The sequence below is a fragment of the Entelurus aequoreus genome, linkage group LG15, assembly GCF_033978785.1.
Source record: "Entelurus aequoreus isolate RoL-2023_Sb linkage group LG15, RoL_Eaeq_v1.1, whole genome shotgun sequence".
Taxonomy (NCBI): domain Eukaryota; kingdom Metazoa; phylum Chordata; class Actinopteri; order Syngnathiformes; family Syngnathidae; genus Entelurus; species Entelurus aequoreus.
This window is the reverse complement of record NC_084745.1, coordinates 12,969,526-12,989,096: the sequence shown is the minus strand read 5'-3', so window position 1 is coordinate 12,989,096 and position 19,571 is coordinate 12,969,526. Positions and strand designations below refer to the sequence as shown.

Here is a 19,571-nt window from a genome sequence, read left to right as displayed (position 1 = left end):
CAACTGCACTCTTTTGGGAATTGTACCTATCACAATCATTATGAGGGACAAGAATACAAAAGGTTTTTGTTTTTTTCGCTTTCTAACATACAAATCGGCTCGTTCTAGGTAGCTAGCAATGCAGCTAATCAATTCTACCTCTAAATCACATTAAAAACGCATTAAAAAAACATCAACAAAACTTAATTTACGTTCCGTAACCTGTATAATAAAGTTAAAGGCCTACTGAAATGATTTTTTTTTATTTAAACGGGAATAGCAGATCCATTCTATGTGTCATACTTGATCATTTCGCGATATTGCCATATTTTTGCTGAAAGGATTTAGTAGAGAAAATCGACGATAAAGTTCGCAACTTTTGCTCGCTGATAAAAAAAAGCCTTGCCTGTACCGGAAGTAGCGTGACGTCCCAGGAGCTAGTATTCCTCACAATTCCCCATTGTTTACAATGGAGCGAGAGAGATTCTGACCGAGAAAGTGACGATTACCCCATTAATTTGAGCGAGGATGAAAGATTCGTAGATGAGGAACGTTACAGTGAAGGACTTGAGAGGCAGTGATGGACGTATCTTTTTTCGCTCTGACCATAACTTAGGTACAAGCTGGCTCATTGGATTCCACACTCTCCTTTTTCTATTGTGTATCACGGATTTGTATTTTAAACCACCTCGGATACTATATCCTCTTGAAAATGAGAGTCGAGAACGCGAAATGGACATTCAGTGCCTTTTATCTCCACGACAATACATCGGCGAAATGCTGTAGCTACGAGCTAACGTGATAGCATCGTGCTTTAACTGCATATAGAAACAAAAAAAATAAACCCCTGACTGGAAGGATAGATAGAAAATCAACAATACTATTAAACCGTGGACATGTAAATACACGGTTAATGCTTTCCAGGCTGGCGAAGGTTAACAATGCTGTGCTAACGACGCCATTGAAGCTAACTTAGCAACCGGACCGCACAGAGCTACGCTAAAAACATTAGCTCTCCACCTACGCCAGCCAGCCCTCATCTGCTCATCAACACCCGTGCTCACCTGCGTTCCAGCGATCAGCAGAAGGACGAAGGACTTCACCCGATGCGTTTGGCGGCCCGGAGACGTAGGAAGTCAAGGTGAGGTCGGCGGCTAGCGCGTCTGCTCTCCAACAAAGTCCTCCTGGTTGTGTTGCTGTAGTCCGCTGCTAATACACCGATCCCACCTACAACTGTCTTCTTTGCAGCCTTCATTGTTCATTAAACAAATTGCAAAAGATGTCCAGAATACTGTGGAATTATGAAATGAAAACAGAGCTTTTTGTATAGGATTCTACGGGTTACCATAACTTCCGTTAAACTGACTTCGTCACGCGCATACGTCATCATACATTTCAGCCGGATATTTCCCGGGAAACTTTAAATGTCACTTTATAAGTTAACCCGGCCGTATTGGCATGTGTTGCAATGTTAAGATTTCATCATTGATATATAAACTATCAGACTGCGTGGTCGGTAGTAGTGGGTTTCAGTAGGCCTTTAAAGTTAAAGTACCCATGATTGTCACACAGGTGTGGCGAAATTATTCTCTGCATTTGACCCATCACCCTTGATCACCCCCTGGGAGGTGAGGGGAGCAGTGAGCAGCAGCGGTGGCCGCGCCCGGGAATCATTTTGGGTGATATAACCCCCAATTCCAACTCTTGATGCTGAGTGCCAAGCAAGGAGGTAATGGGTCCCATTTTTATAGTCTTTGGTATGACTCAGCCGGGGTTTGAACTCACAACCTACCAATCTCAGGGCGGACACTCTAACCACTAGGCCACTGAGCAGGATAACCAAGCTGTAACAACATTGTTATTGTAAGAGCAAACACTGAGGAACTGTTTTTCTAGCGTTGTAACATATCGGTGTGCTTTGGTATTAGCTGTAAAAGCTAACCACGGCGAGAGATAAGCTAGCTTCTACGACAACACAAAACGCTTTTGAGTTTGTAATGCACAACACTGCCATACGAGACCAATTTGTACTAACTGAAAAACATGAACAATCATATTACAGTATCTGTAAAGTATTATATCATGTTTTGTTTGTACTCAGCTAGCCAGAGAGCATATGTACTGTAGTTGTAATAACACGCATGACGTGCTGCGTGTATCATGATCGATATTAAAGTGATTCACTCGATGGACAGTTGTTTGTCTGGTCCAGCTGGTCGGGGGTGTGTCCTGTTATTTTTGGGTTAGCAATCAATTTATGTCGAAATAGCTTGTCTCCAATTTTCATATTTATAGAGTCAAAATCGCTTTCATCCCCCTCTCCCGGCTTCCGTCTGCTCCGAAGTTTCACACTTTCCTTCGTGCTTGCTTCTACATTCAGCTTTAAAAGTATAAGGTTACAAATCCTCATTTGTCCAAAATGTTTTGTTTTCGTTGTCTGTTACCAAGTCTGCCATGATTAGAACACACATGCGTGTTTGGTTCCGAAAGTAGGAACGCACGTTGCCAGAAGACAGACGTGCGTTGTTATGGAAACAGAAATCAATGCACGAAAGAAATCAGTCCCAGAAGTGATTAAAATGATCAAAATATGGTAAATATTGTACATATTACATTTTGTTATGAAGGTGTCTGTTACTACATTATACAGTAAATATACTTTCAGTGTGTATATAAAACATATTACATATTGTTGTGAAGATGTCTGTTACTGCATCAGTATTTCCCACACATTCATTTATTTGTGGCGGCCCGCCACGAAAGAATTACGTCCTCCACAAATATATATATATATATATATATATATTTATCTATTTTTATTTATTTTTTTGTCCTGTCCAGCTTCTCAGGCAAATCATATAGTTGATGTAGATGCCCATATCGGCTGTTCAGAATTACTTTACAAAAGAGAAGTGTAGGATACTTCTTTTGTTGCCTTATTTGTATTTGACTTTATTAAATGTATTTATATTATCATTTGGTGCAGCCGGGCCGGAGCAGGAGGGGATAGAAAGAGAGAGAAAAAGAAGACAGAGGGGGAAATTGTGGGGACAAGAGGGGGATTAGACAGAGAGACAAAAACAACAACAGCAAACACAACAACAACAACAATAGAGCAACATCAGCAAATACGACATGTACAAATATGATGGTAAAAGTAATAGCAAATAAGCAGTTAGCGGAAATAAAAAACAATACAGAAATGACAATGAGCATTATTACACTACAAATGGAGCAATACAAATACCAATAGAAATAGCGCTATTGATAATGAACAATACCAATACTTTACCTTTATTATCAACAATACAGTTGTTCAAATGCAACAATACATATACCTGTACGTAATGATAACTTGAGATACGAAAGAATGCAGAAAAATGGAGGGGAAGAAAGAGAAGCAACCTACATTAACCTTGTAGATTGTTATAGTAACAATAGGTTAAGCTTTGTCAGTGTGCCATGTGTTACCCAGTTTACCCTAGGGCAACAACGTTAATATATGTTTGATGAAACGTGATTATGTGCATGAGTGTATGTATGCATATGTACTTGTATATGTACAGAATGTGTATATGTGTTTGTACAGTGAGTGTATATGTACAGTATGTGTATATGTATGTTTGTACAGTGAATGAATGTATATGTACAGTATGTGTATGTTTGTATGATGAACGTGCGTGCGGATGTACGAACTTTGAGTATGTACTATGCACTAATTAAAGGGGCAGAGCTTTAAGAGACATTTTAGCTTTTATATTTTATAAGATATATTTTTTGTAAGAACCACAATTAATAAATATATTTCAGTGAATAACTTATTGTTCAAATCTGTATATAAATATGTACATAAAGTGTTGTAATTATATTGTAAAATGGATGGATGAATGGATGGACGTTTAAAACAAAACTGTTATTATTAATTAGTAAGTATACATTTTTTGAGCCTTTTTAGAGAAAATCATATCATTGTAGTAAATTATGCAAATTACTCGATGATGTCATGGAGACCACGCCCATAGCCACGCCCTCACCGCCACAGTTATCTTGGCAGTTTATGGGAAACACTGCTGCATTATATATACAGGCCTGTATACTTGCAGTCTGTATATAAAAAATATTACATATTGTTATGAAGGTGTGTGTTACTACATTATATATATACTTACAGTGTGTATATAAAACATATTACATATTGTTGTGACGGTGTCTGCTACAACATTATATATATACTTGCAGTGTGTATATAAAACATATTACATATTGTTATGAAGGTGTTTGTTACTACAGTATATGCTGTACATACTTGCAGTGTGTATACAAAACATATTACATATTGATATGCTTGCAGTGTGTATACAAAACATACTACATATTGTTATGAAGGTGTCTGTTACTACAGTATATATATACTTGCAGTGTGTGTATAAAACATACTACATATTGTTATGAAGGTTTCTGTTACTACATTATATATATATTTGCAGTGTGTATATAAAACATATTACATATTGTTATGAAGGTGTTTGTTACTACATTATATATATACTTGCAGTGTGTATATAAAACATATTACATATTGTTATAAACGTGTCTGTTACTACATTATATATATATATATATATATATATATATATATATATATATATATATATATATATATATATATATATATATACTTACAGTGTGTATATAAAACATAAGGCTGAAACGACGCGTCGACGTAGTCGACGTCATCGGTTACGTAAATACGTCGACGCCGTTTTTGTGCGTCGACGCGTCGCATATTTACGTCACACTACCGTCATGGCGGACCGCAAAGCAGACGATCAAAGCAGACGATGCGAGCGGTGCGAGCGAGGGGGGAAAAGCATGCCAAAAGTGGTCAAAAGTGTGGGAGTATTTCAATAAACGGCCTAATAATGTTGTTGTATGCACACTGTGTCGAGCGGAAATGGCCTATCATAGCAGCACAACGGCTATGAACGAACATTTGAAAAGAAAACCATCAACTAGTCAATCGTCCGCGCGAGCATACGTTGTCATCATTACACAAAAACATGAATGTGTCATTTGTATCTGCTAGGGGTATAACGGTACGTGTTTTGTATTGAACCGTTTCGGTACGGGGCTTTCGGTTCGGCACGGGGGTGTACCGAACGAGTTTCTAAGCTAAAGCTAACTTTAGCTGCTAAAGTCATAACAAGCTGCTTCGCTCTTCTGCCTCTGTCTCAGCACGCAGCATTGTCCCACCCACACAACCATCTGATTGGTACACACAAAGCATTATCAGCCAATCAGCAGTGTGTATTCAGAGCGCATGTAGTCAGCGCTTCAGCGTGGAGCAGATAGGTGTTTAGCAGGTGAGCATCATGCAGCGGACTCTCCCCAAATGATAATAAACACCTCCCAGTCAACTACTAGTAACATCACTATGAGCCCGTTGACCTTCTAGAAATATAAACTGCAGCTCAGCTCACTCGCAGTCCTGGCTTGAGGTGAAGGCTAATTACCTCTCAGTTCCAGCCACATCGACCCCTTCTGAGCGCCTATTTTCAGCTGCTGGGAATATTGTAAACAAGAAAAGAACCAAACATGTACACATGCTAACCTTTCTTCATTACAACTGTTAGTCACTCACTGGAATGAGTAGAATTGGTTATTGTGTACTGTGTTGGACTGGATGTTTATTTTGCACATTTTAAAAGCAATACTTAATGTTTACAGTGCTCCAGAATATTTAGATTGGCACTTTTTTGTATTGGATGTTTATCTTTATTTTTGCACATTTTAGCAAATAAGCAATACTTTCACTTTTGTTGAAATGTTTACACTGTTGTTACAGAATATTTTGTTTTGCACTTTTTTTGTACTGGATGTTTATCTTTATTTTTGCACATTTTAAAGTAAAATAAGCAATACTTTTACTTTTGAAATGCTTATACTATTGCAGAATATTAAGATTTGCACTGGATGTTGACTTTTATATTTGCACATTAAAAAGCAAATAAGCTACTTTTAATTTTGTTAAATGTTAAAAGTTTTAAATGTTTACATTGTTACAGAATATTTAGTCATGTTGTTGTCAATGTTGACTGAGTGGCCATACTTCTTTTTTTTGTAAATAAAAGCCATGCCTTTTGAAAAAACGGGCCTACATTTATTTTTTCATCTTCATTTTGAATAAAAAAATTATCGGTAAAAGGAAAAATAATCTATAGATTAATCGAAAAAATAATCTATAGATTAACCGATTAATCGAAAAAAATAATCTATAGATTAATCAATAGAAAAATAATCGTTAGCTGCAGCCTTAATAAAACATATTACATAGTGTTGTGAAGGTGTCTGTTACTACATTATATACGTATATATATACTTGCAGTGTGTATATAAAACATTTTACATATTGTTATGAAGGTGTCTGTCACTACATTATATATGTATACTTTCAGTGTGTATGTTGTACATATTACATATTGTTATGAAGGTGTCTGTTACTACATTATATATATACTTGCAGTGCGTATATAAAACATATTACATATTGTTATGAAGGTGTCTGTTACTACATTATATATATACTTACAGTGTGTGTATAAAACATGTTACATATTGTTATGATGGTATCTGTTACTACATTATATATGGACAGTGTGTATATAAAACGTTGATGGAGGGTTTTGAAGTTGTTTTACAGGCTTTGAAGGCTACAACGGTGACTCTCATTAGCTGCATCTTTCAACATTTTTTTATCATCTTTAAAGTCGTTAAAAAAAAAAGACGTGTTTTTTTTTCTCTCGTGATGATTGTGAACGATAGGCAAAATTCCAAAAAAAGGGCAGTTCCTCTTTCAATAACCTTAACTGTAAATTAATATTGACTCTAATCATCTGTTGTTGGCCTCCTTGACTACTAATAATTGGTATCGGCCCTGGAAAAAAACGTATCGCTAGTTAAAATAGGAGTATAGTGTGCATGGTAACATGATAAATGTTCAATCTCATATGCTGGGATGAAGGTGAATGTTTTACAGCTATTATTAATACCCTTGAAGGAGTTCATTATAAACATATTCCGCACAGAGAAACATCCAAGCACAGCCTTTAAAAATGAAGTCCCTGATGTGAAAGAAGAAAAGTGACTGTTTCCTATTTGATTCAAAGAATGAAAGGCAGGCAGCCTTGCAGTGTGAGGTCGGCCTTCATTCCATAGACTGTGAATGAAACGCCGCCACTGAAGGGCTTCGCTTGTGTACGCTCAAGCACAATGAGCCCGGTGCTCATTACTTGCTCTTGTGTACGCTCGAGCACAATGAGTTCATTAACAGCCTCGTTAGAGCACTCGTAATTGTACGTGACTGAATGCCACCCCCCCCCCCCCCCCCATCGTCAAATATTTATGTCACCTTCAGTTGTTTGAGCAAGCAGTTCCTTTAGTTTTAAACAAAAGTGAGGCTTTAACATTGTTGAGTGGCGTGTTTACATTCTGTAGATCGACAAAGCAACACCTCAAAGACATGTTATTATAATGAATCAAAAAACATTCATTAAGAGACATTTTATAGATGCAGAGCTGCATACAATTCTAATAAGTAATATATCCCAGTTATTAGAATTGTATGCAGCTCTGCATCTATAATGTACAAGTAGTATAAAAGTATTTCGAGTAATTTGATGCTTTCCATGCAGGGTCAATTGGGACTGAATGAAGTCAAAATTACTTAAATGTACTAAGGTTGTCCCGATACCAATATTTTAAAATGTATTTCGATACTTTTCTAAATAAAGGGGACCAAAAAAATTGCATTATTGGCTTTTTTTTTAACCAAAAATGTTACGGTACATTTAATATATGTTTCTTATTGCAATAAATGAAATTGTGAACATACTAAACAACTTGTCTTTTAGTAGTAAGTAAGCAAACAAAGGCTCCTAATTTGTCTGCTGACGTATGCAGTAACATATTGTGTCATTTCTTCATTTTGTCAGAATTATAAAGGACAAGCTGTAAAAAAGGATTATTAATCCACTTGTTCATTTACTGTTAATATCTGCTTATTTTCCGTTTCAACATGTTCTATCTACACTTCTGTTAAAAAGTAATAATAACTTATTCTTCTGTTGTTTGGATACTTTACATTAGTTTTGGATGATACCACAAATTTAGGTATCGATCCGATACCAAGTAGTTACAGGATCATACATCGATCATATTCAAAGTCCTCATGTGTCCAGGGACGTATTTCCTGAGTTTATAAACATAATATGAATTTTTAAAAAAGGAAAAAATATTTTGTGATGATAAAAAATATCGATGTAATCATAGTAGTATCGACTCGATACGCTCTTGTACTTGATACCATTACAGTAGATATCAGGTGTAGGTCTACCCATGGCATTTGTTTACATTCAGGAATGGCGTCATTAGCTGTGACGCTGGTGAGCTGTGGTGTGTAGTGAAGCATGTTTAGCTATTCCTCGTCCTGCAGGGATGATACTTGTAAGAAACGTACTTTATTTGTCACCATGGATGCGAGGATTAGTGATTTAGAAGTAGCTAAAACACTGCCGACTGCGGATGGATTTTAGCTGCGAACTAGCTAGCCATGTCTTAAAGCACCTCTTCCTAAGGGCGTTTCAGTGTTATAACTTCACCTTTATCTTTGGTTTTTAGGCCAAAACGCGTGGGTTCTGCCTTTTCTGTCTACACACTGTGTCTGCTTTTAAGTACTCCTTGATTGTGCGCTGCTGAACATGCTCCTCTGCTCGTAAAACCAGCAACGTCATGACGTGAAGACGCACCATCATGCCCGTTAAAAAAAAGAAAGAAAGAGTATAGTACCGTTTTTGATTCATTAGTACCGCGATACTATACTAGTACCGGTATACCGTACAACCCTTGTCATTACGTAATTACATTTTTTATTAAATAAATAAATCTGTTATTAAATGTGTCATTCATTTTATGTAAAGTTATATTTATTTAGTTCACTGTTTAATTAATTATTTTTTTCACATTTTATTTATTTATACAACAATTTCATTAATTATTTAATGTTCTAATTCATTAGTTAATGTTTTAATTAACTATCTCACGAAATGTATTATTTCAGCATTTAATTATTTTTATTACATTTCTTTTTATTTATATTTATTATTTAATTAATGAACCTCTGTGGCAGCTTCATGAATTGATTTTATCTTTCAAAGTCAATGGTTGGGTAATTAAATAATTAAGTTATTAATGAATTAAATCATGACATAATAAAAAACTGTGAATAGGAAATAAATAGTAAAATAAATAAATAAATTGTGAAATAATTAATTAAGACATAGAATAACTAAATACGTTGTGAAATAAATACTTAAATTGTGAAATAATTAATTTATTTGTTAAATAAGTAAACATAATTTTGTATTAAATTGATTGATGACACATTTATTGTATATATTTTATTGAAATTGTAATTAATTATTGACTATTAGTAATTATTTGAAGATGCATTTCTGTCCTATTTGACCCTGCATAGATTGTACAATCATACAGTGAAATAAACCATGTCATAAATGCTCCAATTCAAACCAAAATACTTTTTATTCAATGTCGTTAGTGCTGGATTTTGCCATTTAAACAATACTTTTTGACTTATTCAAGATTTGTTTTCAGGCAATGATGTAATTTTCACACATTGTAAGCATATTTGTACTGTATTATCCTGTTTTTGCTCCTATTTTTTTGTTTGTATTCTTTTATTTCATTGTTTTAAGGTCAACAATCAAATAAACACAACATTAAGATAAGTAATTAAAAAAACATGAATGAATAGGAGCAGAAAGAAGTAAAAACTTGTAGTATCTGCCCCATCTTCACACAGCTGATGTTCAACTCAGGAGACCATTTTGGCAATTTTTTTTAAATTCCTGACATTAGGGCTGCAACTAACGATTAATTTGATAATCGATTAATCTGTCGATTATTACTTCGATTTATCCATAAATAATCGGATAAAAGAGACAAACTACATTTCTATCCTATCCAGTATATAATTGAAAAAAAACAGCATACTGGCACCATTCTTATTTTGATTATTGTTTCTCAGCTGTTTGTAAATGTTGCAGTTTATAAATAAAGGTTTATTAAAAAATAATAATAATAATAAAATAAACTGCGCATGCGCATAGCATAGATCCAACGAATCGATGACTAAATTAATCGGCAACTATTTTAATAATCGATTTCAATCGATTTAATCGATTAGTTGTTGCAGCCCTACCTGACATACGTATTGTATAACAAACAACAACAAATCATATATTTTCATTATTATTATTATCATATATTTTGTTGTTGTCACAAATAAATAATTGTAGCTGTATGTAAAAACGGCGCCACTGAAGTGGCAGCAGGTTGCAGCAACTCTGTACTTGTTTATATCCTCCTGTGTGTTCTTTATTTTTTCCCTCTATTTTTATGTCTTTTTACCTTATTTTTGTGGACTTTTTTAATATTCACCGTTACACCATTGCTGGGGTAAATAAAGTCCATCCTTGTACTTGTACTGCAGTTTTTGCAGTATTCAACAGATTGAAAAGCAAATTGCACACTTTGATTGCCTCCCACATTTCTGGGATGCCTGATTCGACCACATTCTGGCTGTACAATAGTTGTATTAGAAACATCTCCTGAAAGAGGCCAGTGTGCTCGTTCTCTGTGGACGCAAATCACGTCAAGTGGACATCTGCTCCTCCTCACGGCATCAAAGACCGGACCTGCTGATGGACTCCAGAAAGCCGCATTTCAAGCACACAAGTGTTCTTATCCGCACGGACTCCCTGATAAGGATGTGTGATGCTTTTCATCAAACACATGCGTGGCTTTTTTTTTAAAAAGTCTGCTTGCTTCAAGTGCAAAATACACCAGTCCTTTTACTGTAATTAAAAAAAGTTGATTCACATCCAAATCGGGATTCTTATTCATCCCAATTCTAAATCAATTTAAAAATGTTATATATACCGTATTGTCCGGACCATAGGGCACAACGGATTATAAAGCGCACTGCCGATGAGCGGGTCTAGTCAGGTCTATTTTCATACAAAAGGTGCACCGGATTATAAGGCGCATTCAAGGGGTCATATTAATATTTTTTTTTCTAAATGTAAAACTTCCTTGTGGTCTACACATAACATGTAATGGTGGTTCTTTGGTGAAAGTGTTGCATAGATTATGTTTTACAGATCATCGTCAAGCAGCTTTCTGACAGTCGCCTCAGAATGCGCCGTTTTGTGAGCGGTCTTATTTACGTGGCTCACCTTCAGCAGCGTCTTTTCTCCGTCATCTTTGTTGTAGCGGTGAAGAGTGCAAGGACGGGAGTGGGAGAAGTGTCAAAAGATTGAGCTAACTGTTTTAATGACATTCAGACTTTACTTAAATCAATAACGGGGCAGCATCTCCTCTTCCGTGGCTCACCAGTGCAACAACAACAACGCCGGAAATGTGTCCCGTGAAAAACCGTCCGACCGGAACTCTCTAATAACTAAAGTTCCTTGGGTGAATAATGGAAACTGGCGAGTTTACTGACAGACATAAATAAGAACTTTACACTACTTTGTATTAGAAATGGCGACAGCAGAGGATGAATGTCCCATAACAAGAAGATAGACAAAAAGAAGAAGCTAATCGACTACGGTGTCAACACGGACTACAAAGGCGGGCGCGCGCAAATTTTCAGGACGCATGCAAATCCCAAATACAGATCAGCAGTTACCATAAGGTAAGAAAAGTTGCTTTTGCATATTATCGCAAAGAAGATAATATGTCTTTCCTTATACACACACCATAATATCAATCAATCAATCAATGTTTATTTATATAGCCCTAAATCACAAGTGTCTCAAAGGGCTGCACAAGCCACAACGACATCTTCGGTTCAGATCCCACATCAGGGCAAGGAAAAACTCAACCCAATGGGACAATGAGAAACCTTGGAGAGGACCGCAGATGTGGGGACCCCCCCTCCCCCCTAGGGCGATCGGTGCAATGGACGACGAGTGGATCTAGCATAATATTTTGAGAGTCCAGTTCATAGTGGATCTAACATAATAGTGAGAGTCCAGTCCATAGTGGGGCCAGCAGAAGACCATCCCGAGCGGAGACAGGTCAGCAGCGCAGAGATGTCCCCAACCGATGCACAGGCGAGCGGTCCACCCAGGGTCCCGACTTTGGACAGCCAGCATTTCTCCCGTGGCCACCGAACCCGTGTGGCTGTAAACGCATCACTGGCTAAGCGCCATATGTGCATGTGTTGGCGCAAGTGAGAAAGAGCGAGCGGCTGCTGTTGATACAACAAAGTTGCTTTTGGTCTGGTTTGCACTGCAGAAAATGACCACTTTTGCTAGATATCATTTTTTTTACTAATGTTTTGGTGATGTGTTTATGGCCGACAATAAAGAGTTTTGCTCAGTAAAGTGATCGATGAAATTCATGTCCTCAAAGCGTCTCGACAGACGTTACAATATTTGAACAATGATGACGAAAACTGTTTTCTCTGTCGTGTCCGTGTGTCGAAAATTGTTATGCGCTTATTTTTTTATTTGATTTTGTGCGTGGCATAGATGTGCCGTGCGCAGAGGACGCTTGAGCAGTGCGCAATTGCACAGGCGCGCACCTCAGAGGGAACGTTGGTCTACACGTATCTCTTATGTGTGACTGCCATCTACTGGTCACACTTATCATTTCACAATGTACCAAATTAAAATAGCTTCGAGGTCGGTAAGCACAACCAAAATGATTCCGTACATTAGGCGCACCGGATTATAAGGCGCACTGTCGAGTTTTGAGAAAATGAAAGGATTTTAAACGCGCCTTATAGTCAGAAAAATACTGTATATAAGAATACATTTTTAAAAAGACGTGTTTAGGCCATCTCCATGAAACCAGAAGGAGCTTTTCTAACCTGTTTCGAAAAAGTTGTATTATAATTATTGAACCAAATAATACATTGTCAGAATAGATTTTGAATCGAGAATTGTGTTGAATCGAATCGTCAGCCTAGGAATCGGAGTCGGATGGAATTGTTAGGTGACCTGTACAAGAAAATAAAAAGTACATTGTTTTTACTGACGCTTTATTAGAACAAAAAAACCCTGATAACATAAATAAAGCTTTTAAATGACTTTTTTATATGATTGAGGGAAATATGTAAAATGCAAAACATTTAGTACTTGTAGTAGTATAGTTTATTAACTTGTAATAATGTAGTTGTAGTAGTGTACTTGTAGTTGTAGTACTTATATTAGAGTACCTGTAGTTGTTTTGTACTTGTAGTAGTTATATTGTAGTTTCTTGTAGTTGTAGTACGTGTAATAGTGTACATGCAGTTTATTGTATTTGTATTACATGTGGTATTGTAGTTTGTTGTAGTACAATACACTACTTGTAGTCATGTACTTGCTGTTGTCGGACACTACTTTTAGTAGTATTGTTTGTAGATGTTGTAGTGTAGTATAGTTTTTTTGTAGTTTTAATAGTTTTAGTACTGTATTGTAGTTTCTTGTGGCTATAGTGTATTGTAATTGTTTATAGTTTTAGTAGTGTATTGTAGTTTATGTGGTTACAGTGGTGTATTGTAGTTTCTTGGCATATTAGTGCTTGTATTAGTGTACTTGTACTTCCTTGTTGTAGTACTTGTAATATAAGAGTATTTTTAGTTTCTTGTACCAGTAGTTGTAGTAGTATACTTGTAGTTCTCATACTTATAGTAGTATAGTAATTGTAATTGTTTGTTTTAGTTTGTTGTAGATGTGGTGCATTCTATTTTTTTTTTAGTTGTAATAGTTTAAGTAGTTTATCGTAGTTTTTTGTGGTTATAATGGTGTATTATAGTTTTTTATATTAATAGTATTCGTAGTTGTGAATTGTTGCTTATTGTAGTTGTAGTAGTTTTTTGTAGTTGTAATAGTTGTAGTAGTGTATTGTAGTTTAATGGCATATTAATGCTTTTATTAGTGTACTTGTAGTAGTACTTGTAATAGTGTATTTGTAGTTTCCTGTACCAGTAGTTGTAGTAGTATACTTGCAGTTCTCGTACTTATAGTAGTATAGTAATTGTAGTTGTGTATGATAGTTTCTTGTCATTGTAGTAGTATTCACGTTGTTGTCGTACATGTAATAGTATACTTGTAGTTTCTACTAGTTGTAGTATTTCTAGTGGTGTACTTGTAGTTTTTAGTAGTTGTAGTACTTATATTAGTGTACCTGTAGTAGTATACATGTTGTAGTTGTATTGTAGTTTCTTGTTGTTGTAATTCTTGTGGAAGTGTATTTTTAGTTTCTTGCAGTTTTAGTAGATATAGGAGTGTATTGTATTTTTTTGTCGTAGTAGTTTGAAAATTGTAAAATTGACACTAAAAAATCTTTGAAGTATTATAACGTTTTGTTTGGTATTGTAGTTTCTTGTAGTTGTAGTAGTTATAGTTATGTGTTTTAGTTGTATATTTGTTGGGGGTTGTTTGTCTGTTTGATGAAACACTCATCAAAATATCAGAAATTCAATAAGGAACAAGTGACTTTAATTGGGGGTGATCCGGAAAACCATCTGAATTTAGTTTTTTTTTTTTTTTTTCAAGGATTTTTAATCACTGGGAGGTGGAGGTCTGCGCTCTCCGAGTGCTTTTCTAGTTGTAAATGCTAATATTGTTAAATGCTAACGTTATTTTAAAGGCTAATGTTGTTATTGTAAATTATAATGCTATTGTAAATGCTAATGTTGTGGTAAATGCTAACGTTGTTATTGTAAATATTGTAAATGCTAATGTTGTTATTTTAAATGCTAATGTTATTATTGTAACTGCTAATGTTATTGTAAATGCTAATGTTGATATTGTAAATGTTAATATTATTGGAAACGCTGACGTTATTGTAAATGAAAATTTTATTGTAAATGCTAACATTGTTATTATAAATGCTAATGTTATTGTAAATGCTAATGTTGTTGTTATAAAGGCTAATATTATTGTAAATGCTAACGTTGTTGTAAATGTTAATGTTATTGTAAATGCTAAGTGAGTGTGTATGTTTGTAGATCCCTCCTGTTGCCACCATGCTGCAGAATTCTCCCCTTGTAAAGAAGCTTGTGACCAGGTATGAACACACACACAGGCACACACACGCACACACTTCAGTTCATTGCAAATAGGACTTTTGAAAACGGAAAATTACCAAAATAAGAGTCTGTAGTAATCGACCATTTTTTTCACAATTAATTTCTTAAAGTGAAACCAAAAATGAATAACGTTTTGTTTATCTTATTACACGTATATTAATTAGATCAAATATGAAAAAGATGGATAACAAGCGGAAGCAGTTTTACGTGGATTTGGGCTTGCAGATAAACAAATGTAGAAGACCGAGGCGGACTATACTACAATTTAAGTTGAATTTATCCAGGATCTTTTATTTGTTTTCTGTCTTATCCGTAGCAAAAAATGGACATGTGGAATGTGTGTTACTACCAAGCTGCATGGATAACTTCTTAGCAGGACAGGTTTGGTGATACAAGATTACAGCCAATAACAGTACCGGTCGGTCACTGACCAATAAGAGGTCAGAGACAGTAAGTACCTCGCCCACTGACCAATCAGTTGTGTCTGAAAATGATGTTGAGACCTAATGAAGTTATTAACTAATAAAGTTGTTATCCATGCAGCTTGGTAGTAATGCATATTCAACATCTCCAATGTTTGTTGTGGTGAAGCGAGACAACTCATTAGAGATCCTGGATAACTTCAACTTAGATCGGAGTACAGTCCTCTTTTGTTTTGTTCGTTCATATATGAGTGGAACCTCGATTTACGATCTTAATTGGTTCTTGAACAGGGTTTGTAAATCGAAAAGTTCGTAAAGTGAAGCAAATTGTCACAATGCTGTGCAACACAGTAGAGAGGAACCCAAGGATGCAGACAGACGGTGAGTAAAACAGTTCTTTTACTACTACTACAATCCAAACAGGAGGTAACAAAAGGCGATGGTGCAAAAAAGAAAAAACAAAATGTGCACTGTGGAAAAAGAACAAAAAGTACTATATACAAAAATAAAATAAACTTGGGTTGGAGTTGCAAGATGTGCGAACTACAAAAACAACACAGAGCTGGATGGCACTGGGAATGGCCAAGATAGCAGGTAGCAAAATACTCGAAGCTAAGAAATCATCTGGCGTGGAGGGCCGAGGATCTGAATCGCCGAGTGCCATCCAGCTGTCGAGGTGCTGCTTAAGTAGCACCAGGGAAAATTGGAAGCAGCTGTGCACGTCTCACAACTCTGCCCACAAGGGGAACACAGGAACTCTAGAAGGAACGAGAAATGTAGTAAGTACAGGGTAAACTGCACTAAAAGAGGAAAACTGAAAATACAAACCACAAGGTGGCAGCAGGCGGTGACACAAATTCCTCTATAAGAAACAATGTAAATATAAAGAATGGGTTCCAGCCTCGACAAAAGTCCATCTTTTAGTGAACACAACATAAAGTGCCATACAGTACTGTATATCAGTGGTCCCCAACCTTTTTGTAGCTGCGAACCGGTCAACGCTTGAAAATTTGTCCCACGGACCGGGGGGATGGTATTTTTAAACTTTTTTTTTGTTTTTGTCATAAAGAAATACAATCATGTGTGCTTACGGACTGTATCCCTGCAGACTGTATTGATCTATATTAATATGTAATGTATATATTGTGTTTTTTATGTTGATTTCATAAAAAATTTAAAAAACACATTTCTTTTTTAAAATGTTTTAATTTTTTTTATTTCTTGTGCGGCCTGGTACCAATCGGTCCACGGACCGGTACCGGGCCGCGGCCTGGTGGTTGGGGACCACTGCTGTATATCAAACAAACATAAGGTGATGGATCAACTGTCTCTCTAATAGCAAACTGAAACAACAACAACCGGCTGTCCTCTTCATGCGCACACACACACAGATGTCCCTTTTGTGCCTTCACAAACGATCAGAAATCACGAAAAAAAACATATTGCTACAATAATAAACATTTAAAAAGCCACTCCCATTAACATTGGAAAAGGAGGAGCTAACTAGAAAGGAGCAAACAGACAGAGGGAGGGATTAGGGGATCGGGTGAAGGGGCCTGGGTGCGTGTGTGTGTGTGTGTGTGCTTGAACGAGGCGGTGCTGAACGAGGGAGAGCTCTTCTTCTCCGCTGTGAAACAAGAGTACTTTGGCATCTTTTTCCAGAAAAGTCCGGTCTCATCACAACTAAAACTTGCTGTGGTATGAAGCCTGCTTTGTCGATTCTTTCATACTTGTGAGCGCCATTAATGCAGTCCTCGCTAATAGTCTTTTTTTTTTTTTTTTTTTTTTAAACTCCACAGCGTTTCCTGTCTGTTGTCTTTTTGGGACTCATATTGAGCGAGCAAAATGAACAAAAATTGTTAAAAGTTGAAAAAACACAGAAAGGGCGGTGAGCTGTAGCAGTGTAGTGCACTCTGCAGCAAGTGACCTGGAGGGCTCCACCTCCCCAAAAATGATGTGCCCTGCTTCTTGCCTGCAGGCGTTACACAAAACGACTGAATGAATGAAGCGTTTGCACACGGAGGCATATTTGGCGAAACAAAACCTTAATTTTTTTGTTTTACTTCTAAAAACAAATTATTTGTAATGGTACAGTGGAGAAGAAGACGGCACTGAGGCAGGGACGTCGATTAGCCTTAGGCCTGTTTATTAGCACAAGAGTGTGGCGTGTGTAATTAACCAGAATACGTGCTGTGCGACTATGGGATGCGTTTAACTGGAGAGTGTTACCGGCGAGTGTTGCGAAGAATGCGGAAGTCCAGAGAGGGCGAGGCAGGCTCAGAAGTCCGTGGGTAGGCGAGAAGTCGAGGGCAGGAGAGAGGCGTCAAGGTCCGTGGGCAGGCGACAGGTCGAGGTCCAGGGAGGCAGCAAGAAGTCCAGGGGGAGTCCGGGGAGACGAGTTCCAGGGAACAGAGATAAGCTGCAGAACGACGAAACCGGACACAACACAATGAGCACAGTGGAGGGGAAACACGGAGCGCAAGTAGGCACATGGAAGGATAGCTAGAGACGTGTGGGCTTACTGTACAATACAAGTAGCTACGTTCTGGCACTGGAACGCAAGACGCACTGGTCTAAAAATAGTGTGTGGCTGCGGCTGGAGAGGAACGCCCATGGGCGTGTCCAGGGGCGCGCTCAGAGGAGCCCACTGAAGAATGAGCGGCGGCAGGTGCTTGAGCCGTAACATTATTTTTGTTTTGTTCCAATCGAAAAAGCAATTGAGCGAACGATTTACGGATTTGTAGGGATGCAGACGGTGGCGTTCAAAACGTTTTGCGTTCATACTTGAAATGAATTTTTCAATAATTATACTCTTACTCCTTTACTACAGCTGGCCACCATAAAGAGTGAGTCTCGCCTGAAGCATCTCCTGCAGAGGTTGCCCAGTTATTGTCCAGAATCAATGGTAGGTACACACAAAACATCTTTGTTGCACTAAAACAAAATGTTTGATGGAGAATTAGACACATTACTCCTTGAAATAGTGTAATTAGTATAATTAATTTCTAAATCTATACAAAATCATGATCAAACTAGTTAATAGACTTTTGGTTTTAGGCTAAAATGCAAACAGTGCACTGGAGACAAAACAGGAAAGTACTGTTATTGGCATTTGTTCATCATAAATCATGTTTAAGCTGCCTGCAAATACTTGATAAATATCTCATAAACCCACTGAAGGGAACATTTTATTCACATTCTAAGACAGCCTCACAGGGTTGTATAAAGAAAATTGAAAGCTGTTGGTGTATACAGTATACAAGATGAATGATATCTTATTTCCACCTCCCATAGAATGAGCTCTGGGTTTGCATCAACTCAACACTTCCAGGTGAGAAGTCAACAACCAGTCAAAACAGTGTTTAACAGAACAATGCATGTATACACGAGTGATGGTGTGATTGCTGTAAATACTTCAAATCAGGGGTGTCCAAACCTTTTCCACTCAGGGCTGCATACTGAAAAGTCAAAGTATTTATTTTTTTTAAATGCTAAAAACAGACATTATATATATTTGTGTTATAGGTGACAAGGTATGTTTTCATTATTAATAAGTATCCACATTTAATCTTTATCATATTTCATCTTTTTGCTCTTTTTTCTTACATTTATTCCCAACAATATGTTGTGGACCTTTCCCTGTAAGAATATAATAATGATAATAATAATAGTAATAGTAATAATAACAATAAAATTGTGTAACTGTACAATCTGGCGAGTTAAAAATTTGGCCCGTATAAAAATATTAATGTTTAGTCATACCAATGTTTATTATTGTTGTTGTTGTAATTTTTCAAATGCATTAGTTAATAGTATTGTTTTTTGTTTGTTTTATTTGTTACCTGACTCCTTAGTTTATATTTTTATTTTATTTTATTTTTATTTCGAGAGCTTCTAATATTTTCATTACATTATATATTTTTGCTCCTTTTTCCCCAACAATATGGTGTAGGCAAACAAAACTCGAGCTGCGGGTCGCAAATGGCCCCCGGGCCGCACTTTGGACA

At 36.6% G+C, this 19,571-nt stretch overlaps 1 protein-coding gene across 1 annotated transcript in view; it reads left to right on the top strand.

The window, feature by feature from the left end:
- Positions 1–19,571, top strand: part of reck (reversion-inducing-cysteine-rich protein with kazal motifs) — a 71,299-nt gene that overhangs the window by 18,293 nt on the left and 33,435 nt on the right. Inside the window, exons 2-4 of the mRNA XM_062021967.1 lie at positions 15,062–15,120; positions 18,395–18,469; positions 18,859–18,895. Coding sequence (XP_061877951.1) covers positions 15,062–15,120; positions 18,395–18,469; positions 18,859–18,895 — 171 coding nt within the window. The remainder of the gene's footprint in view (positions 1–15,061; positions 15,121–18,394; positions 18,470–18,858; positions 18,896–19,571) is intronic.